The 20,915-nt window shown below is 44.5% G+C and overlaps 2 protein-coding genes across 2 annotated transcripts; both read right to left on the bottom strand.

Annotated features, from left to right (window-relative positions):
• Positions 1–449: 449 nt before the first annotated feature.
• WDR73 (WD repeat domain 73) lies at positions 450–16,498 on the bottom strand. The gene is made up of 8 exons (XM_006885209.1): positions 16,458–16,498; positions 15,660–15,727; positions 15,260–15,348; positions 12,417–12,505; positions 11,667–11,731; positions 3,518–3,682; positions 2,809–3,174; positions 450–685 (listed from the first exon to the last, which is right to left on the bottom strand). The coding sequence occupies exons 1-8, from the start codon at positions 16,496–16,498 to the stop codon at positions 450–452; spliced, it is 1,119 nt and encodes a 372-aa protein (XP_006885271.1).
• An 86-nt stretch (positions 16,499–16,584) lies between these two features.
• Positions 16,585–20,628, bottom strand: NMB (neuromedin B). The gene is made up of 4 exons (XM_006885208.1): positions 20,472–20,628; positions 19,685–19,885; positions 17,552–17,703; positions 16,585–16,644 (listed from the first exon to the last, which is right to left on the bottom strand). The coding sequence occupies exons 1-4, from the start codon at positions 20,626–20,628 to the stop codon at positions 16,585–16,587; spliced, it is 570 nt and encodes a 189-aa protein (XP_006885270.1).
• Positions 20,629–20,915: the final 287 nt, after the last annotated feature.

Genomic DNA, 20,915 nt, shown 5'->3' with positions numbered 1-20,915 from the left:
AAGACACAAATTTGACTAACAAGTTATAAGTACATGAGTCCAAAAATTATGGAAAAGTAAAAGAAAAGATTCTTTCATTGTTTTACAAACCCTCCCCAAGGTCCCCTCCACCATGCAGCCCTCGCCCTAGTCTCCTGTGATGACAGAAATACCCAGTTACATCTCTCTTTTAGACGGTGATTCGACCTCATTAACATCATCCAATGTGTTATTAGAATGGACAACACATTGTGTAATTACACAATTCAATCCATAACTCTCTCTCAACAACCTGCCAGACAGTTCACTTATCACTTTCAGGTCAGGAAACAGACCCGGGGAAGCTGGGTGAACTGGTCAAGGCCACACAACTGTCAACAGGGACATCAGGTCATGGAGTCCTACATCTGGACCCTTTTTACTGAAGCAGTTCCCCCCTCGTCCTGAGGACTGGAGTGAAGATGCTCGCGTTAGCAAGAGCCACGGGGGTCCACCCAGTCCCACACATGCAGAGAGGCATCATTAGCTGCCGAAAGCAAAGTCCTCGGTTTGGAAGGGTGCCAGACATGGGTGGTGACCAGAGGCGCAGTGTCCTGCTCATGTCCATCTAGAAAGATGTGACCCCTGTGAATGAAGAGAGGCTCTACGTGAGTCCCCGTGCTGTCCCAAGACGTGACATCATAGACCTGGATTGTTCCATCAAAACCTGAGGAAGAAATAGAAAACGGAGGACTGAGATGGAAGCCACTCAAAGAGTTTTTTTTTCCAAAGTTTCTCTGTAGTAACAAAGCAAGCTAAGGGATGAGGCATCAAAAAGAGAGATGCCTCACAGGGCACCTATTTGGCCCCAAAAGAAGTGAATGAGACTTCTGCCCTGAATGTTGACAACTAATTATTTCTCTGAGCACCTAACCCTGAGAGCGCAGGATACAGGGCACACCTGCTGTCCACCTACTGCAGCCAGCCTGATGCTAATCCCGGACACAGGACTTCTAATCCACACAGCTGTATGAAGTCAACCAAAAACCACTGTCATTGAGTCAAATTCCAACGAACAGTGACCCTCTAAGAACAAAGCAGAATTGTCTCAGAGAGTTTTCGGTAAATCATTACAGAAGCAAACTGCTGCATCTTTCTCTCAAAGAACGGCTAGCAGGTTTAAACTGCCAACTGCTAGAGCTCCTTTGTGTATTAAGTACTGTTACTTGTATTGTTGTTGATTGTCTTAGTGTAGAGCACGACTTATAGCGACCTATGAACAAAAGGCCTGAAGCTCCTCTACAACTATCGGCATGTGTCAAAGTTCATCGAGTTTCCAGAGGCATGTTGTTTAGGAAGTGGATGCCACTCCTGCTGCAAAGTTAAGGCACTAATATTCCTTCCAAGAAGTTCTGGTGGTGTAGAGTGTGCTGTGCACCCACAGCAATTCAAATCTACCAGCAACTCTGCTCCAAGGGAGAGAGATGGGTAGTCTCCTGCTCAGATTTAGTCTCAGAAACTGATGGAGGGTTGCTCCAAGTATGAACTGACTCCTTGGCAATGAGCTTTGAGTTTATTATTTTCTATAGGAAACTGAGGCCTAAGAGATACTTTCAGACCTTCTCCGCTTGCTCTAATCTCCAGTCGTCCCCTCACTGTTCCCTCCTCACAGATCGCCCTGTCTCCTGATGCGGAAAACGGAAGCATTTAAAGAGTAGCATGTTCATATGTCCCTGGCTGCTTGTTACAGAAAACCCTTCGACTCCAACTCTGTTTTTCTCTTCTGCCCTTCCCAGGTCCTTCACTACCAATTATGCAATCAATTCCTACCTCTCGTCCTTTCCACTAACTTTTAGAAACACTCTTCCAAGTAGGTACCACCAGACCAAACCACAGTGAACTTGCTACAACTTAAAAGTAGACTAAGTTACATCATTTAATAAAATTTTTAAAAGTTAAAATCTTTGAGGGCAGAATCTGTGTCTAATTTATTATTCTGTTCTGTACTTAGTAAATACTTAATAATTTTTTTTTAAAGTAGTCTGGGGGGGGGGGGGGGGGGGGGGTTGTGCGGGGAGAAGGGTGCAACAATGAATGAATGGAATCCCAGGGTCTCTGTAGATGTTCATTGAAATGAAAAATAAACAACCTAAATTTAAAAAAAAAAAAACAAACCTATAGCCTTCTGTATGGATTATATTTCAACAACAAGATGATAAAAATATTCACTATTAGACCAATATGCAACATAATAAATGGAGAAAAGATTAAAAAAAATATTTTGTTAATTTTAATGAACATTTACAGAGATTTTGCATTTCAATTCAGTCATTCTTGCACTATTTTCTCTACCCTCTCCCCACAGTTAGTTCTTTTGTTTTTTTTTCCTTTCCCTTGAAAGTCTGTTTTAATTGTCCCATTGCCACAGTGCTTGTCAAAAACCGGTTTTAATTAAAAAAAAAAAGTAGTCTGAGAAACCACCCTGGTATCCTGCCATTTTTCTTTCTGCTAACAGTCCTATCCATGGTCTTGTTAGCCAATCTCTTGATCAACCTCTGAACTACTTTCTGGAAGAGGAAAGGGCAAGAAAAAAAATGCATGTAAGAGTAATAAGCCAGGGAAGAACTCGGCAGTTCGTGTGGAGTTTCTCTGTGACTGACGTTAAGACCTGGGGCCACATCTGTCCTTAGAAGATGTGATCTCTGTGAGTGAATGAGGTTCTAGGTGGCTCCTCACGCCACTTCAAGATGTGACATCACAGACATGAACTGTTCCATCAAAATCTAAGAGGCACTTCCTGAACATTCTATTGTACCTAGAAGAGAGAGAGAAACTCTGCTTTAACAGTACCTGAAATAGCTAGGCAGTTATCCAGGACTGGCGCCCACATCACTCGTAGCAGCTCCGGGTCCGGGCTAGGCTTGGACACTGGGCACTGGACTAAGCTCACAGGGTGCTGGAGATTCCGGGGGTCAAGAAGACAGAGCTGCCCATCTGAGCCAAGGTGAGCAATGTTGGGCCCTGGGTCCTGGCCCTTGCCACGAACTTGTGCACACCACTGGCCTCCACCAGACCTTGGGCTGGGGTTGAGGCTTTCATGCGGTGCCCACTTCTGTCGAATGTCCACAAGTCCCAGGCGGCCTGAAGTGCAGCAGAAGGCAAAAGTGTCTGCACCCAAGATCTGCAAGCTACTCAACACCTCACTGTCATCAATGCCTACAAGACAGAAGGGAAGTGGAGAAAAGATAGGGAAAACACATGGGAATAGAGACTTAACAGAGCTGACCGGTCACAGTCCCTTTTCTCTGTGAAGTTTTCTACACAGTCTCAGAGGTAGGAAATGAAGTACTTCCCTCCTCTCTTCTCAGCTAGGTAAGTGCTGGCCCCTTGGGTGGCCTCCCTCAACCTCCAAATGGGAGCCTTGTGGTTCGGGCTTGCTTCTGAGTCATACTGTTCCCCAGCCTCTGGCATCAAGGACTCAATGAGCCACAGAAGATGTCTGTGCTCAGCTGGCAGGTACTGGCTGGAGGGAGCAGCAGGGCGTACACAGCTGCAGTACCTGAGGCATATGTGGTCTTCTGGGACTCCAGATCTGTAATCCTCAGACTGCAGAGCCTCATCCCATGGAGGACGCCAGGGCCCATGGAGGAGAAGACAGCCAGCCTCGGCCAGAGATGCCCGTCCTCTTCATGCACAGCAATGGTGCTGACAGTTTTAATAACATCTGCGGGGTGAAACACTGTATGGTGAAGGCCAGCTGGTCATCCTCAGCCTTTCACTGAGCCAAGAGAGGGTGTTGAGACATAAACAGTCCGCGTTATGTTTACAAGTGCTGTCAGAAGCACTTTCATTTCTTTATGTTTTATTAATTATTTTTATAAATGGGAGATAATGAATCATAGCAGACATCTCAAAACCTCAAAAGCAGCTCTGGCTTTTTATAGTTTTGTGGAGAACACATGAAGGAAAAGGAAAAGACATTTACACCTTAAGTGAAAAGTAACAGGTACAGAGTTTATGCAGGGGATCTGGCGCAGGAGTTAAGTGCTCAGCAGCTAACCCGCAGTTTGAGGCCACCAGCTGTTCACTGGGATGTGCAGTGTCTTCCCCATAAAGATTTATAGCCTCAGGACGCTCAGACAGTACTGTTTCTTCAGAAACAGGTGTCAGACTTCAAGTCATTTGCTGAAGCCAGCAGATAAGACAATGCAAGTATCACTGTGTCAGCCAGACACCAAGAAAGCCCACATCTTTTTTTATACTAAATGGTAGAAAAAGATATTTGACCTCAAAAAGAATAAAATTTTAATTTTGTTTATCTCAACCTACTCTGTAAACAGGAAGGTTCCTATCTCTATATTCTACATTTTAAGGCTTCTCTCTTTTTTTAAATTTAATTTTATTTAATTTCCATTCATTCATTGTTGCACACTTTTCTCCCTGCCTACCCCCTCCTCCCAGTTTGCTTTTCTCTTTGACAAGTAAAAAAAAATTCTTTCGTTGTTATACAATACCCTCACCCCCAGTCCACTCCACTATGCAGCTTTCATTCTGGACTCTTGTCATGACAATAATACCTAATCATATATTCCTCCTAAACAGTATTCTCCCTCATCTGTTTCAATGCAGTATACTCACTCTCCCTACAACCCCAATGTCAGTCCCACTTTACAACAGTGGCATTATGCAGTATCTGTCCTTTTGTGACTGACATATTTCACTTAGCATAATATCCTCGAGTCACCCATTTTGAATAATATTTCATGAGTTCCTTGCTTTTTCAATACAGCATAGTATTCCATTGTGTGAATATACCAGAGCTTCTCTATGCATTCACTTGTTGATGGGCACTTGGGTTGTTTCCAACTCTTTGCTATCATAAACAAAGCCACAAGAGACATGGGTGAGCATATATCTGCTTGGGTGGACGCTCTGGTTTGTTTGTTTTTTTTATTAAAAACATTTTTTTCTACTATAAAATTCTATTATTTTTTCTATTATAAAATTCCAATTATGGTTTCTTTAGGGTATATTCCCAGTAGTGGAATTGCTGGGTCAAATGGTATTTCTATTTCCAACTTTTTGAGAAAGCATTTAAGGCTTCTCTTAATAGAATCTATTTACAATTCAGAAAGAGCAACTCATAGTACAAATTACTCTCGGAAAAACTTACTTTTCAGTTCTTATTTTCTTTGGTCTAGGAGGCTTTTATTTTTTGGTTTCCATATTCTTTGGAGAAAACAGAATCCCTATATTTTTTAAATCCCAAGAGATAGGTAAAAGCCAGAAGGGGAAAGGAAATGGATAAGAAAAGGAACATTAAAATAGTATATCAAGTACCTCAACAAGAAAAAGGTAAACAACCCAATCACAAAATGAGCATGAGATATGAATAGTTCACCAAAGAAGACATACAGATAACACATGAAGAAATGTTCAAAACTGCTAGCTATCAGAGAGATGCAAATAAAAACAACTAAGAGATACCATTTCACTCCAATAACAATAACAAAGTTTAAGAAGGCAGAAAGCAAATTCTGGCAAGGTTGTGGAGAGATTAGAACTCTTATTCATGGGTGTTGAAATATAAAATGGTACAGCCACTATGGAAAGGTGGTCTGGCATTTCTCAAAAAGTTAGGGGGGAAAAAAGCTGGAAATAGAAATACCATTTGATCCAGGAACTCCACTACTGGGAATATACCCTAAAGAAACCAGAACTATGACTCAAACAGGTGTATGCACACCCATGTTTATTGTTGTATTATTCACAATAGCAAAGAAATGGAAGCAACAAAGTGCCCATTTACAAATGAATGGATAAACTTTGACATATTCATCCAATGGACCATTAAATAGCATTGAAAAACAGTGAACTTATAAAACATTACACAACATGGGGGAACCTGGAAGAAATTATTCTGAGTGAAATATCTCAGTCACAAAAGGACAAACACTGCATAACATCACTGTTATAAAACAGGAAAGACATGGGGGTGCTGGGAAGAGAATGGGAAAGAGTAGATAATGAACACTGTATTAGAACAGATGAGGGGATGATCTGTCCAAAAGAAATACATGATTAGGCATTATATGTATGGCAAAAATCTGGAACAAGGGATGCACTACAAGGTGGCTTCAGGAAGGGGGGAAGGGAAGAAGAAAATGCCCAACAAATGAAAAAGATAATAAATATTCTTTTAAAAAGGGAGGGGAAATGTATCATTTAGGGTCATCTAAAAAAAAAAAAAAAGGTCTATCAAGCAAGTGCACACAAGTTTCCTGAAGATATTTACTGTGCATGGAGGACACAGAGGGGCATATCTAGGTTGGGCTAGAATGGAGAGGACCTTTGAGCACTGAAACCCACGGAATAGGAAACTGGATCCCTATAGTCTAAATTGCTCAACTTAATGTGTTTTATCACAAGAGCAGCAGATGTTTGGAGCAGATACAATGGAAGACCCTCAGGACTGGAGTTTGTTTCTCAGGAGCCAGTGAGGCTGCAGGTTGACAGCAGCTGCGCAATGTGAGCCTGGGTCTCCTGGGCCACACACTTAAGTAGCCTCCTCTTCCTCCTGTGAGGTGCCTGGAAAGATCTCCTAGAACCCGCTGCTCTGAGCCAAAGAATGGTTTCTCAGTATGCAATGTGTCCCTGGAGGAGGGCAGGTGAGTCAAGCAAGAGCCTTCAAAGGTCTGTTTCTGAGACTTGGTAGAAAACAAAGGTTTTGTAGGCTCTTGTGAGTAGAAGGTTACTCTAAAGTGACAACAGGAGAGAAATCCAGATTTTCTTCTCCTTCTCTCTAAATTCAGGGGCAATATGCCTTTTCCTGAGAAACCCATACCATATTTACCACCCTAGCCTCAAACAGAAAATAGGAACTACTACAAAATCTAAGCAAAGGACATAGTAAAGCAGCCTCAAAAACTTGGAAATTAGAGAAAGAATGCTGTCTCTGGAAGTTAAAATAGCAGATGAGTCAGAGGAGAAATGGGCAAGGACCTGGAGGAGCCAGAATGGTTCTCAGATCAATATTGAGCAAACCACTATTTACATGTTTAGAGAAAAGTGGTTATTTGTGAAAGTGGAGCTTTGCAGTCATGGAGTCAAAAAAACCACTGGCCTGTCCAGGAAGGAGGGAGGCAGGCCAACAGACCGAATATTTAAAATCAAAGAGGAAGCAGCAGGCAGCTCTCTACTGAGAACTTTAGATGACATACTTTTTAATCCAATTCAATCTCACAGCCCCAGGTTTGGGGAAAGGGGCCACACGTACTACCACAGGGTGTGGACAGCCCCTGGGCAGCAATGCTTCACAAACCTTATACCTTCTGCTGATGTCCTGGAGAGAAGCAACGTGGAAATAAATCTCCGAGCAGGTTTTCATCAGATAAGGTCTATAGCAAAGAGTAAATGCTCATGAGGAACTAGAATATTCCATTTTTGGTGATGCCTCTTTTTTTATTATAAATTTATAAAACTGCATTCTGGTTTGTATAGTTGTCTTTTGCGTCTAGGGGGATTGCTTATACACAAACATTACATTTACCCTGGGTATGCTGACATCAGGAAGGGAGTATGTCAGGGATGTGTCCTATCACCATCCCTTTTTAATCTATATGCAGAACAGATAATTCAGGAGGCTGGGCTTTATGAGGAGGAATGTGGCCTCAAGATTGGAAGAAGACTCATCAACAACCTACATTATGCAGATGACAACCTTGCTGGCTGAAAATGAAGAGAACCTGAAGGGCTTACTGCAGAAGGTCACGTATTGTAGTCTTCAATATGGACTGAAGCTCAACATCAAGAAGACCAAGATTTTCACCACTGGGCCAATTAGCAGTACCATTGATGCATGGAGAAGAGATTGAGGTAGTTAACAGTTCCAGCTTGCTTGGCTCCACAATCAACACTCTTGGCACCAGCATTCAGGAAATCAAAAGACAACTTGCATTAGATAAATCTGCTATCAGAGACCTTTATTGAGTACTGAGAAGCACTAATGTCAGTCTAGCGAAAAAGGAGTGCCTGATCTAGGCCATGGTCTTTATAATTATTTGCTACACATCAGAGAGCTGGACTATGACTAAGGATAACAGACGGAGAACTGATGCCTTTGAGTTGTGGTGCTGGAGAAGAGTATTGAACATACCATGGACTGCCAAGAAAAGAAACTGTCTTTGAGAGGCTGAAACCAAGTTTCTCCTTGGAAGCTGGGATTTTGAAGCTCCAACTCACATACTTTGGGCACGTGGCCAGGAGGGATCAATCTTTGGAGAAGAATATCATGTTTGGAAGGGTGGAGGGACCGTGCAGGAGAGGAAGACCCCAGATGAGATGGATTGATACAGTAACTGGTGCAATGGGAGTTGGGTGTCAGAGTCAGTGAGACTGTCTCAGGACAGGGCAGGCTTCAGAGCTGCTGTATACAGGGTCACTCTGAGTCACAGGTGACTCAACGGCACATAACAACAACAACAACATGCTGACATCATTACGGTTCTGAGACAAGAAGACTAGGAGTCAAATTCTGGACTTCAGAAAATCCACAAAGATGTTATACTTTTAGGTTTCAAGGAAAACTGGGCCAGTCTTCCTCAGGCACTGAAATATTTCACACTAATACTGAAAGGCAGGTTGATTCTACTACTGTTCCCTAGAATCAGTCACATCCCTAGGTCTGGGCGACATGCTCTGTAGGATGATAGCTGGTCTCAGGCTCACTATCAGGACCAAAGACACTTCCAAGTGGTTAGTGAGAGGCCCCCTTTCATCTTTAAACCACTGACAGCTCATCTAGCTATTGTTAGGCAAAGATAAAGAAACAACTGAAACTTACTGGTATAAAGAGAGACATACAGATCAAAGGAACAGAGCTGAGAGCCAGGACAGAACTTAAGTACTTAATTCCTAATATTTACAGTCAGTTGATATCTAATAAGGCATCAAGAAAGGCAATTCAATGGGGGAAGGATTGCTTTTTAACAAATGGTACCAAGACAAGTGGATTCACATGTAAAAGAGGAATCTGGACTCAAACTTAATACCACACATAAAAATTAAATCATCAGCTTACATGCAAAATCAAAAGTTTTAAAGGAAAAAATATATGTAGCTAGGTAAAATTTCTTAGAAACAACACCAGAAGAATTGTCTTGAAGAGGAGTAAGGAGTGAGATGAAAGATAAATCAGATTCCACAAAAATGTATAATTTTTCTGCTACAAACAACACTAAGAAAATTAAAGACAAGCAAGAGATTGAAAGAAAATATTTGCAATACATGTACATAATAACTTGCATTTTTTAATATAAAAAACACTCTTACAACTCAGTAATAAGATAAATAACCCAATTAAAAAAAATGGGCAAAAGCCTTGAAAAGACATTTTATCAAAGATGATACAAGAATACAAACAAGCAATAAAAAGATATTCAACATCATGAGTCATTAGAGAAAAATGAAAATGAAAGTCACTATGAGATACAATGTCACACCTCCTAGAATGACCTCTGGTGGTCTAGTTGGCAGGGGTTTGTACTGCTCACCCAAAGGCCACAGCTCTCTGGTGATTTAAATCCACCAGTGGCTCCTTGAGAGGCAAACAGGTGGTTTCCCCATGTGAATCACAAACCTGGAAACTCAAGGGAAGGTCAGCTATGAGATGGTTTCAACTTGATGGCAATGAGAGCACAATCTTAATAAAAAGGAAAATGACAAATATCAAGCACATGGAGAAAGGGAAATCCTCATACACTGCTGGTGAACATGTACAATAGGATATGTACAACTGGCCACTTTGGAAAGCAATTTGGTGGAGGTAGTTGTTTGTCTGCCACTAAGTCAGAATCACAGCTTCATAGGCTGTAGATTGCATGGTAGGAGGAAAGCGCCCATCTTTCTCCTGCAAAGCAGCTGGTGTATTTGAACTGCCTGCCTTTGGCTTGGCTGCACAACTCCGTATCACTAAGCCACAAGAGCTCCCTAGCAGTTTGGTGGTGGTGGCGGTTGTGTGCTGTCGAGTTGGAACTGACTCATAGCTGACCCTCCAGTGAGTTTTCAGAGGCAATATATCCACACAGGCGGAGACTGCCCATTTTTCTTCTGGTGTATTTGAACTGCTTACCATTGGGATTGCAGGGCAGAGTCTTATCAGTAGGCTACTGGATAAATTTAGCAGTGTCTTTAAAAATAAATCAAAACAAAAACTAACAAATTTACCATCTGACTTGTAAATTCTAATAGACTCTCCCCATGAAAAAGCATATATCCACACAGAGACTTGAATATGAATGTTACTGGCAGCAGTATTCTTAGTAAAAAATGTGGCATATTCATGTAATGGAAAACTCTCTCACTGCCACTGACTCAGTTCAGTCTCACAGCTGACATTTCGGCAAGCTCCAAGGCCAAATCGCATAGGAGCCGGCCCATCTTCCTCCAGGGAACAGCTGATCAATTTGAATCGCCAGCAAAGTATGGCCTTTGGGTTAGTGGTGCGGCTTTCTATGGACAGCACCAACAGAACAACTGAAAAACATCCTGGGACAAAATGGAACAAATTACGGACATATTCTATGATGTGGATGGGCCTTGAAGACATTATGCCAAGTGACAGAGGCCAGATGTAAGATCACATATTCTAAGACTTCATTTATACAAAATGACCAGAAATGTAAACCTAGAGAGATCAGAGGGTCAGCAGGCACCTGGAGCAGGAGGGAGAAATGGGTTTAACAGTGAACAGACATGATCATTTACTGGGATAGGAAAATGTTCTATAGCTCGTTTGTATGGATAGCTTGTTTAACTTGTTATAAACTTACTGATAAACGTGTTATGTTTAAAAAAAAAGAAAATCATTGAACTATACATTTAAAATGGGTGATATGCATGCGTGAAATATAAAAAATAAAGTTAAAAAAACACAAAACAATAAACCTCTAAAATTCATGATTACGAGGAAGTGATACAACCAACTGAAACTACAGCGTACAGCAAGTGACAAGAGGTAAAACAACAAAGGATAGTCCACAGAGTCAGTGACTTCAAAAAGTAAATGAGCAAAAGAGCCGCCTTTCTGCATCAGTGGAGGCTTGGGGAGATGCCAGTCACTGCTGCTGAACCTGTGGAAGGCTTCCAGGGTGGCAGCCTTAGGACAGAGCAGCAGGGACAGAGGATCACAAAACCAAAGGAGCAGGCCCAAGAGCGGCCTCAGGAGCACAATCCCATGCTGGCCAATGGAGGGAGCGAAGGAAGGGAATGGGAGGGATCAGGGTAACAGCTTCTTCTCCTCTCTCCACTCCTCAGCTGTAGGACTCCTCTGTGTGCGACACCGTGCAGCCTTGCTTCCTGCTCACTCCCTCTTTCTCTCCCTCTCCATGACTAGCATTCTAGCAAAGAGCATGACTCCTTTCTACTGAGGAGTCCTCCCCTGGCCCTTGCTTTTGTCCCTGCTCAGGGTAGAAATGACAGGTTGCTAGAGGCTCTGACTCTAACTTGCTCAATAAGCTCATTTCCTGGAGTAAGTTATAGGAAGTTCATTTTGGTCTTGTCGATCATGCTGTGGTTGACAATGAAACACTACATTTTTCATTCCTGCCTGGCTTGAGCATACCTCTTAACTGGCTCTGACTGGAGAGAGAGGGCATTTTGAATAATCAGGTCTTCCTAAAGTCAAACTCCACCAAGTATTAGTCACTCACCACTGTCCTCTGCCATCTGCCACACCTGCAGGGAACAAGCTGGGAGGCCACTGGTTACCAGACACCTATCAGAATGGAAAGAGAATCTTAGTTCAGAGTCTGGAGTGAATCTAAGAATGGGTTTGAGCATGGTGGGCATTGTGAGGTTGGAGCAGGATAGAGCAGGGATTTGAACTCTGTTCTTGGAGTCAATGAATTGTAGTCAACTTAATGGCACCTAACAACACAGAACTTACCATTTTCTCTTCTCCAACCCATTCCGCTTGGAGTTCCTAGATCTCCCCACATCATGAAATCTTATTACTAGAAGGGCTCATTCACTCTCATTTAACAGATGAGGAGCAGCCTCACTCTGCCTCAAAGACAGGGCTATGGCTCACAGAGCGTCCATAGGAGAGTTGAGATTGAACTCAGATCAATATGCGTTATGATGCTCACTTTGAGAGAACACTCAGTATGGAGTGTGAACTCACAATCCTAGCCCACAGACTCAGTCTCTTCCAATTGACTTCCTACAATCAGCTCTCTGAGAAATCAAGCACATCCTTATTTTATTACTTAAGCAACTCCAGGCATAAGGACTATACAGGACAGCAATGATTTGTTTTCCAAACATCCATATACATGCATGTATGTGTGTTCACACATGCCTTGTTGAGGCAGTACTACTGATAAAAAGGCAAAGATCCATGAATATTTCCAATCACTCTTTCTTGAATGAAAGATCTGAAAAAAGGAACTGAACCATACCTGGTCTCTGGTACATGCTTTAGATCAAAGATGGGCTTGTCTGAAAATCCTCCGTGGCACACATTGAAATCTCTTTCTGGGAACAAGCCCTAAAATAGAAAGGCATAGACAATCAGTCTGTTTTCCAAAGGAACATTTCAGAGGAGCTCCAAGCAAGGAGGCAGATCATAGACTAGCAAGAGACCATGGGGGCTATTTGGCTGGGAAGAGAGGCTTCTCCTTTCAGGACCGCAGGGTGTGATTCTTCACAAATTATGGTCTCATTTGGAACCCTCACACATTTCACTGGCCTCTTCTACAAAAACCATCAATCTTATACTCAAGAGACTTCTTGAGGAGCTGCAGAGGCTTAGAAACATCATTTTTAAAAAGCTGGTATAGGGAGCTCTGGTGGCCTAGTGGCAAGAAGCTGCACTGTAATCCCAGAGATTAGGCAGTTTGAATCCACCAGATGTTCTGCTGGAGAAGGAGGGACAATCTCCTCCTGTACCAGTCAAATCAGATTTGATGGTACACACACACAAAATAATAAAATTTAAAAAATTTTTTTAAAAAGCTGGTATATCGAGGCAAATACATGGGGACAGGATCATGTTCCCTCCTTCCTATTACTTCTGTATTTTCACCCTAAACCTCATCATGCACTGCTTCCCCTTAGTTTCTAATTCTACTTAAGCCTCTCTGTATTAAAAAAACCCTCCAATCTGCTTCCTATCCAGCCATTTCTTCAGTTTCTTCCCTTACTCTTCCTTTTCTGACTCCACTCTGTCCTTCTTTTCAGTATTTTAGGGAGCTATGGTAGCACAAGCCACAGGCAGTTGAACTGCTAAGCCAAAAGTTGTACCTTTCTGGAGGTTTCAATCCACCAGCAATTCCTTGGGAGAAAGGCAATCTCCTTCCATGCAATTTACAGCCTCACAAGTCTGTTTGAGGGTCAGGTTACAAGTCAGTTTCAACTGGGAGGCAATGAGGTTGAGGTTTCAATATTTTGCCCTGATTACATCACAAAAATGTACTGGCAAAGATTAACAATGACTTCTAAGTCTAATGGATGACTCTTTCAACCCTCATCTAAATGATTTTATAGACAGTTACCCACTCTTTCCTTCTTGACATGTTCTCTTTTCTTGGCTTCTGAAATTACCCTTTCTTCCCCTCCCCCCTTTTTACCTATTTTTATTGAGATTTTAATGAAAGTTTATAGAGAACTTGGATTTCCATTCATTCATTGTTGCACATTTTTCTCCCGGCCTTTCGCAACCCCTTCCCAGTTAGCTTTTTTCTTTGGAAAAAAAATTCTTTCATTGTTATACAGTCTCCCCCCCAGTCCACTTTACTATGCATCTTTATTCTGAACTCTTGTCATGCCAATAATACCTAATTATATATTGCTTTTATACAGTTCTCTCCGTCTGTTTCAATGCTGTGTACACTACTTATAACAGTGCAATTATGAAGTATTTGTCTTTTTTGTGACTGAGATATTTCACTCAGCATAATGTCCTCCAGGGTCTCCCATTTTGTATAACGTTTCATGAGTTCATTGTTCTTCAGTGCTGTAAAATATTCCACTGTGTGAATATACCACAGCTTCTCTATCCATTCATTTGCTGATGGGCACTTGGGTTGTTTCCAACTCTTTGCTATCCTAAATAAAGCCACAATAGACATGGGTGAGCATATATCTGCTTGGGTGGCAGTTCTGGTTTCTTTAGGGTATATTTCCAGTAGTGGAATTGCTGGGTCAAATGGTATTTCTGTATTTCCAACTTTTTGAGAAAGCGCCATACTGCCTTCCATAGTGGTTACACCACTTTACACTTCCACCAACAGTGAATAAGGGTTCCAGTTTCTCCACAACTTTGCCAGCATTTGTTGATTGCTGCTCTGTTGAATCTTGCTGTTGTTACTGGGGTGAGATGGTATCTCATAGTTGTTTTGATTTGCTTCTCTCTGAGAGCTAGGGATTTTGAACATTTCTTCATGTGCTTGTTAGCCATCTGAATGTCTTCTTTGTTGAAGTTTCTGTTCATATCCTGTGCCCATTTTGCAACTGGGTTGTTTACCTTTATCTTGTTGTGGTGCAATGATGACCTTTTTTGAGACTCCTACTTCGAAGACTGGTCCTTTTCAGTATTTCTTGGGAGTTTTCCTATTCCTTTACCCATTCTTTTTAAATTTTTGTGTGTGTGTACTGTCAAATCACAACTGACTGGTACAGGAGGAGATTGCCCCTCCTTCTCCATCCATCTGGTGGATTCGAACCAGGTACCTCTTGGATTGCAGTACAGCTGCTTGCCCCTAGGTCACCAGAGCTCCCTTACCCATTTTTTATACATATTCCTTAGATTCTCTCTTGAGCCTCCTCTCAATCTTACCGCAGGTGATCTAAACCACCCTAAAGGCCTTCTATATCCTAAGGCTTTCTCACTCTACATCTGAGAAAAAAAAATGAAACTTTTCTTACAGTAACCTTCTGCAAACCACTGCAGTCTGCACTAGTCTGACAAACATTTATCTCTGTATTTGCCCTACTCAAGACTTTCAGGGTGGGCTGTGTTGGTCTCTCCACCAAGTATCTAGGACTGTGCTTGGCAGATAATTTGTTGTTGCTGTTGTTGAGTACTGTCAACTCAGAACCAATCCAGAGCTGACCATCCAGAAGGTTTTCAGAGGCAGTCAAACACACAGGAGGAGCCTGCTCATCTTTCTTGAAGAGTTGAACCATGCACCTTTGTGTTGGCAGCACAATTCCCTTCCACTAAGCCACCAGAGGAACTCCATAAATATTTAATAAATGAACATAAGTCTACACATAAACTTAGCATTCATATTCAAGTTACCTGGTTTTCCTTCACAGAAAGTCTGAGAGGCAGTATCAGATGAAGAATCTCATTTTTTTTCAGGCTTTCATAGCCAGCAACAAAGACACCTGGAGGTAAAAATAGAAGTAGCTAGCTGTGACAACACTGAAGATTCTGGACTATGGTTGGGTCTAGATACGCCCGCAGATCCACTAAAACAAGAATAAATCGCTTTGCCATCAGCTTACAGCCTTGGGTTAATGGACCAAAGAGATCCTAACAAGAGGAATATAAAGGTCACCGGGATGCTAAATTTCTGTAAGTGACATGAAGTTCTCGGGCTCCAGGAAAAGCAGGCTGGATTTTCCCAAGCTGGATTCAAACTTCTAGTTTGAGATGTGGGATTCTATCTCCTTCAGGACCAGGACAGGCACGTCACCTTTGTCATCAGTCCATTCAAGGACACGAGTGGCTCCTGAGAGGTCGAATGCGTGGAAATCCTGGTACCTGCATGATAAAGTCACAGGATGTATGTCACTTCATTGGGAAAGAACTCTGCTATGGCAGCATGATTTGACGTTCAGGGATGTAGGTTCCGGAGTCAGGCTGACCTGGGACCACCTACTCTGGTTCTACCATTACACTCGCACACTCCCTTGAGTGACCCGATCCATATCAGTCATCAATCTCCCTGAGGCTCAGGTCTCATCTGTTAACAGATGAGACCTGTATGCTCCTTGGCATCCAGGCTTTCCAGGGATGATGTAAGAAATCAATGAGATAACGGGGGGGGAGTGTTAACGAGGAGCCGGATGTAATACACTGGTCACACAGACCTTATTTTTATTTCTCACATACACTTCCCTAACCAGTTCTTCACACAGCTGGAGCGCGTGGGACTGTGCTCCTCTCCAGATGCCAAAGGCCTTGGAGGGAGTTCTGGTGGCCTTGTGGGTGAGGAGTTATGCAGCCAACCAAAGGCTTGCAGTTCGATTCCACCAACTGCTCCTCGAGAAGAAGGCGGACAACCTCATCCCTTATGACTCGATGGCAAAGAGCCGGAGGCGGGATCTAGGTAGAACCTTCCGTTTCGCTCCCGCCTCGCCACCAGCACTGGTTCGACCTGCACCAGGTTTCACTCCCCTCCCTCTCTCGCCCTGCACCCGGCACCCCGCGCCCGTTCCGTCCCCACACTAGCTCCCTGGCACGCCCTGCCTCCCAGTTCCATAAGCTTTACAAGCGTAAGGACTCCACAAGCCAGTCCTCACTGGCCTCCATGGCAACTGCGGCTTCCGACGTCCCACTTCCTCTTTTGAACGTTCCAAGGACCTATCGCGAGAAGTGATTCTGAGCTGTGGGCGTGGTCAGGCGTCAGGAGGCGGTCCCGCGGCGCCCGGGGCCCACGGCAGCTGTGGGACGGGACTCTGGGGAAAGATGACGTAGGGTCTGGGATTCCCAGGATGTCAGCTCTGGGCGGGGCCCGAGGTACCCGCTACCCGCTCGTTTTTAGACTCAGTATTTTCAACTTGCAATGTGGAAGTTCCAACGCTAAGATTGCCAGATAAAACTTACCTTTTAATTTCAAATAATTTTTTTGGCATAAGACTTTTTGGAATAAATCTGGGAACTCTACCGGGGCCAGAGAGTAAGCAGAGAGCCAGTGCAGATACCATTTCGGTTCTTGGCCCTGTATTCGCGTGGCGCTCCTGGCATTTCATTGCCATGAAATGAGAAGAGATGTGTGAGCCTGGAATGTACTGTTGGGAATCCCTTTTTGCAGTGGGGAACAGGTCAGGGACTTGTCTGTGCCGGTAGGTGGCAGGGCTGAGAATAGAACCTATACTCCTCGGGAGTCAGTTCCGACTCATCGCTGACCTCCCCATCGCCTTTCCCAGGTGGTAAATAACTGAAGGATCCTCCATTCTTCCTCTGCAGAACCCGTGGCAGATTCAAACCGCCTGAGAGGCACAGGCTTTTGGGTAAGCAGTGCAGCTCGCTACGACTGTGCCACAACAGCTCCGTATGTGTAGAACAGGAGGTGAATAACTCCTTTAAATGAGTGAATGAATGAACCCAGAGTCAGTGCTGGGCTCATGCCATGCAGAGTTTTGAGCTTTTTTGGGAGCTAGCCAATCTCACCAGTCCCCTTGTCCTCCCTTCCATTCCCTTAAATTTAGCTGGAAAGAAAGGACCAAACATTCTAAATAAAGCGCAGGGTTTTATTCACAACTTCAACAGAGAAGCAAGAAATACAGCTGGAACATCATCATTTGTGTCTGAACTGGTAATATTCCTGGTGACTCCGACCAGAAATCACAGTACTGGAGTTACAGAGATCTGATCCCAGGGTCTACATTCAGAGGGGGCCATGACGAAGGTCCCATTAAGCCTCTTTCCTGGGTGGGCACAATCTAAGCCGTGACGTTGTGGCTGCCCCATTATTTGCTTCACTTCCGCAGTATGTTCACCAGCAGCCTCCTGTACTGAAGGGGAACACACAGAGGAAATGACAATGTCATTCCTAAGTGCTAGGCGTCTGCAGTAGTGGGAACATAGTAAGTGCCCAGCTGTAGCTGTTCCCCACCACCTTTCTCCCCATTGGGCCTGGGAGGGTTCAGGGGCAGTGATTTCCTCAGAATAGCAGCCCAAACCTCATAGGGTGGTTAAGACACTCAAAGGAGATCAAGGAAGTCCAACAGTGCCTGACACCGGCCCTCACTCCCTGCCCCTCAGCTCTGCTTTTGATCTCACTTCTGAAGCCCCACACCCACACCCTAGGGTTAGGTACTGCATGCTTCAGGCCTTCAAAACCTGTGGTCCCAAAGGTGCCATCATCCTTCAGGTGCAGCCAACCTAACTAAGCTTCTGATTCTTAACTCTGAAGTCCCTGGGGTTTGGGAGGTTCTGTGCATCAGTAGGGTTACAGAAGGTGGATGGAGTTGGGATCCTCTCTAGGGATCCTTTCCCTGTTCTTTCAACAGATATGCATTACACATTAGCCATGGTGGGGGATACAAAAGAGAGGAACAGGGGCTTCCGGGAGCACACAGACGGGAAGGAGGGACTTTAACTCTCTTTTACTAAATAAATACATGAAGGAGTCATAATAGGTTAAGTGTTGGGCTGCTATCTAAAAGGTCAATAGTTCAAACTCAACTGCTGCTCCAAGGAAGAAAAATGAGACATACAATCTCAGAAAACTGATGGTGCGACTTTACTCTATGCTGTAGGGTCACTATGCATAGGAATCGACTTCATAGCACTGAAATTGGTTTTAGTTTTCTGTGCACCAAGCTAAGCAAGTGACATAAATGTTCTCACTGAATGAGAGATACACACTGTTTCATCCCTGTTTTATGGATGAGGAAAATGATGTTTAGATTAAATGGCATTTTAAAAAAAACATTTTCCTTTATTAGTGTGTGTGTGCTGTCAAATTGGATCTGACTGGTAGAGGAGGAGATTGCACTTCTTTTTCTGGAAGAGCATCTGGTGGATTCGAACCGCATATCCCTGGGATTGCAGTGCAGCTTCTTGCCACTAGACCACCAGAGCTCCCTTAAATGGCATTTTTAAAGCCACAAAGCTAGTAAGTGGCAGAAATGGGCTACGAACCCAGCACTTTGTCATCAGAGCCCACATTTATTACCACACTGCCTTCTGTACACAGCAAGTACCAAAGAGGAAGGTGGCAATGGGGACAGCATCAGGAACAGGCATCAGAAGGGCAGCTGCTCTGTCAGGCTAGTGAGTAGGTCTAGGTTGACTTCAGTTTTAAGACTTTGATATAGTATTTATAACTATAGTGATTTTTGCCTCCAACTTCAGGGGATGCTTGGTGATGTGTGGAGACATTCTGTGTTGTCTCAAACAGGGGTGAAGAGGATGATATTGCATCTAGTGGGTAGAGAGACTAAGAATACTGCTAAACATTCCATTTTGCACAGGCCAACTCACCGCAATAATTACCTAGCCCAGAGAATGTCAAGGGACCCTGGCATGGTCACTGAGGCAGCAAGACTGAATGGAAAGAACAAGGCCAAGGAGAAGTCTGGGCTCTGTCTTGACCACTAAACATGGATTATTCTTTTATCTTACAGTCTCATTTTGGCCACAAGCATTTATTTCTTTAGAAGGCACAGCAAATGAGGATTTGGCTAATGTTGGGAGTAGGGACAGTGGTGGGGTAGAGCAAGAGTCTGTGAATGGGGGAGGAAGGTCCTACTGCAAGAAGCTGCACAATCCTAGGTTAAGTCATCTGACAGGACACTGAATCAGGTTGCTCCGCAGGACTTAATAGGGAGATTCTCCCTCTGAGTCCTGAGTCACCGGAAGGGCTGGAACCCTGGCTTTCTGGCATCCATACCCATCACACCTGGAGGGCAGTCACACTCTAAACCCAATGCTCAGTGATAATTCCTCCTCTGCTGGATCCAAGGGTGGCCTGGGCCCAGGGTAAGGGACATGGGGGGGGGGGGCGTTCCTGGCTCACCTGGGCGTGGGCTCCTGGGCTGCCAGGGTTCATGCCCAGGGCTTTCTTTAACAGGAAGATCCTGAGCAGATCATGACTCAGCTGCAGCCTCTGGTCCCTTAGGGAGATGTGGGGAGCAGTCCCCAGTGGGGAGGGAGTGGGGGGCTCCAGACTCTTCTTCCCCATGAAGTGACCTAGAAAGGAAGTGCCAAGGCACATGGAAGTCAGGAGGCAGGACCCCATCACAGTGGGAAAGCTCCCCATCTCGCCCATCTTTCAGTTTTCATGGCAGAAAGATGCACGGCTTTCTTCTTGTTCACCAAGTAGCCACAAAGACACCCTGTCATTCCTCTGTAATAGCAAAGCCTGTACACTCCCACCACCCCAACTTCTCCTGAAAAGATATAGGAGTGGAGAGAATGGCTCCAGGGTCAGGGGAAAAGCCTGCCAGCTGTGTTGTCTGCTTAGAAAGAGAGAGGAAAGGGCAGAGAATGAAGAGGTGCCTGGCAGGTGGAGATGCGGAGGGAGAAGACACAGACAGCAGAGGTTAAGAAGATCCAGAACGCAGAGAGCCGAGAAGGGGCACCAGCTGGCTGTCACAGCTCGCATCTGGAGCCAGCTCTACCTTAAACCTAACCAAGTTACTCGGGGTCTTATTCCACAGGTATTGAATTAAAGCCCAGGGTGCCCACCTGCACATCTATGACTAGAGAGATGGTAAGGGAAAGGACATCAGGACAGGATGGGACAAGCTGCTGGACCAGGTTCCCAGGAACTTACCGGTGGCCCAGAGGTTGCCCCGTGGGTGCACTCGGATTTTGGTGGCCCGGCCTCGAGGCTCAAGGAGGTCCCAGCTGAGCGGGGCGGCGCCGGCAGCCAGCAAAGCAAAGAGAAGCAGGCCACCCAGCAGCTGAGCGCCTCCCGCTCGCCGGGCCATAGCTGTCGCTCAGCGTGTTTCCCAGCGGCGAGGGTGGTGGCACCAAGGATCCTCTCAGCTCATGCCTTCGCTGCTTTTAAACCCGGCCGCTGGGGGCGGAGTCTGCGCAGCGTGCAGCCCGCGTGCGGTCCAGGCGCGCCCCCGCCAGCGCACGTGGGGACCCTGAAGCCTGCGACCTTGTGCCGGGATTTTCACTTTTAAAGGCTCGCCACCCTTGCAGAGTACGTCCACAAGGACTGTGACCCCTCCCAGAAAATTGCACGCCCGCCTGCCTGCCTGACAGACAC

This window comes from Elephantulus edwardii, unplaced genomic scaffold, assembly GCF_000299155.1.
Source record: "Elephantulus edwardii isolate Elephantulus edwardi_28Jun2011 unplaced genomic scaffold, EleEdw1.0 scaffold00041, whole genome shotgun sequence".
In the NCBI taxonomy this organism is placed as follows: domain Eukaryota; kingdom Metazoa; phylum Chordata; class Mammalia; order Macroscelidea; family Macroscelididae; genus Elephantulus; species Elephantulus edwardii.
The sequence above is the reverse complement of the archived record's forward strand: the minus strand, read 5'-3'. Positions and strand labels throughout refer to the sequence as shown.

Coding starts and splice junctions, on each gene's coding strand:
- WDR73 (XM_006885209.1), bottom strand. CDS start 16,498: ATGGAGGCCAGTGAGGACTGGCTTGTGGAGTCCTTACGCTT. Junction 3,683..11,666: donor GCAGATGGCAGAGGACAGTG/GTGAGTGACTAA, acceptor TTCACCCCGCAG/ATGTTATTAAAACTGTCAGC. Junction 3,175..3,517: donor GAAGACCACATATGCCTCAG/GTACTGCAGCTG, acceptor TCTGTCTTGTAG/GCATTGATGACAGTGAGGTG.
- NMB (XM_006885208.1), bottom strand. CDS start 20,628: ATGGCCCGGCGAGCGGGAGGCGCTCAGCTGCTGGGTGGCCTGCTTCTC. Junction 19,886..20,471: donor GGGCAACCTCTGGGCCACCG/GTAAGTTCCTGG, acceptor CTTCCTTTCTAG/GTCACTTCATGGGGAAGAAG. Junction 17,704..19,684: donor GGAACGCCCCCCCCCCCCAT/GTCCCTTACCCT, acceptor GTTCCCCTTCAG/TACAGGAGGCTGCTGGTGAA.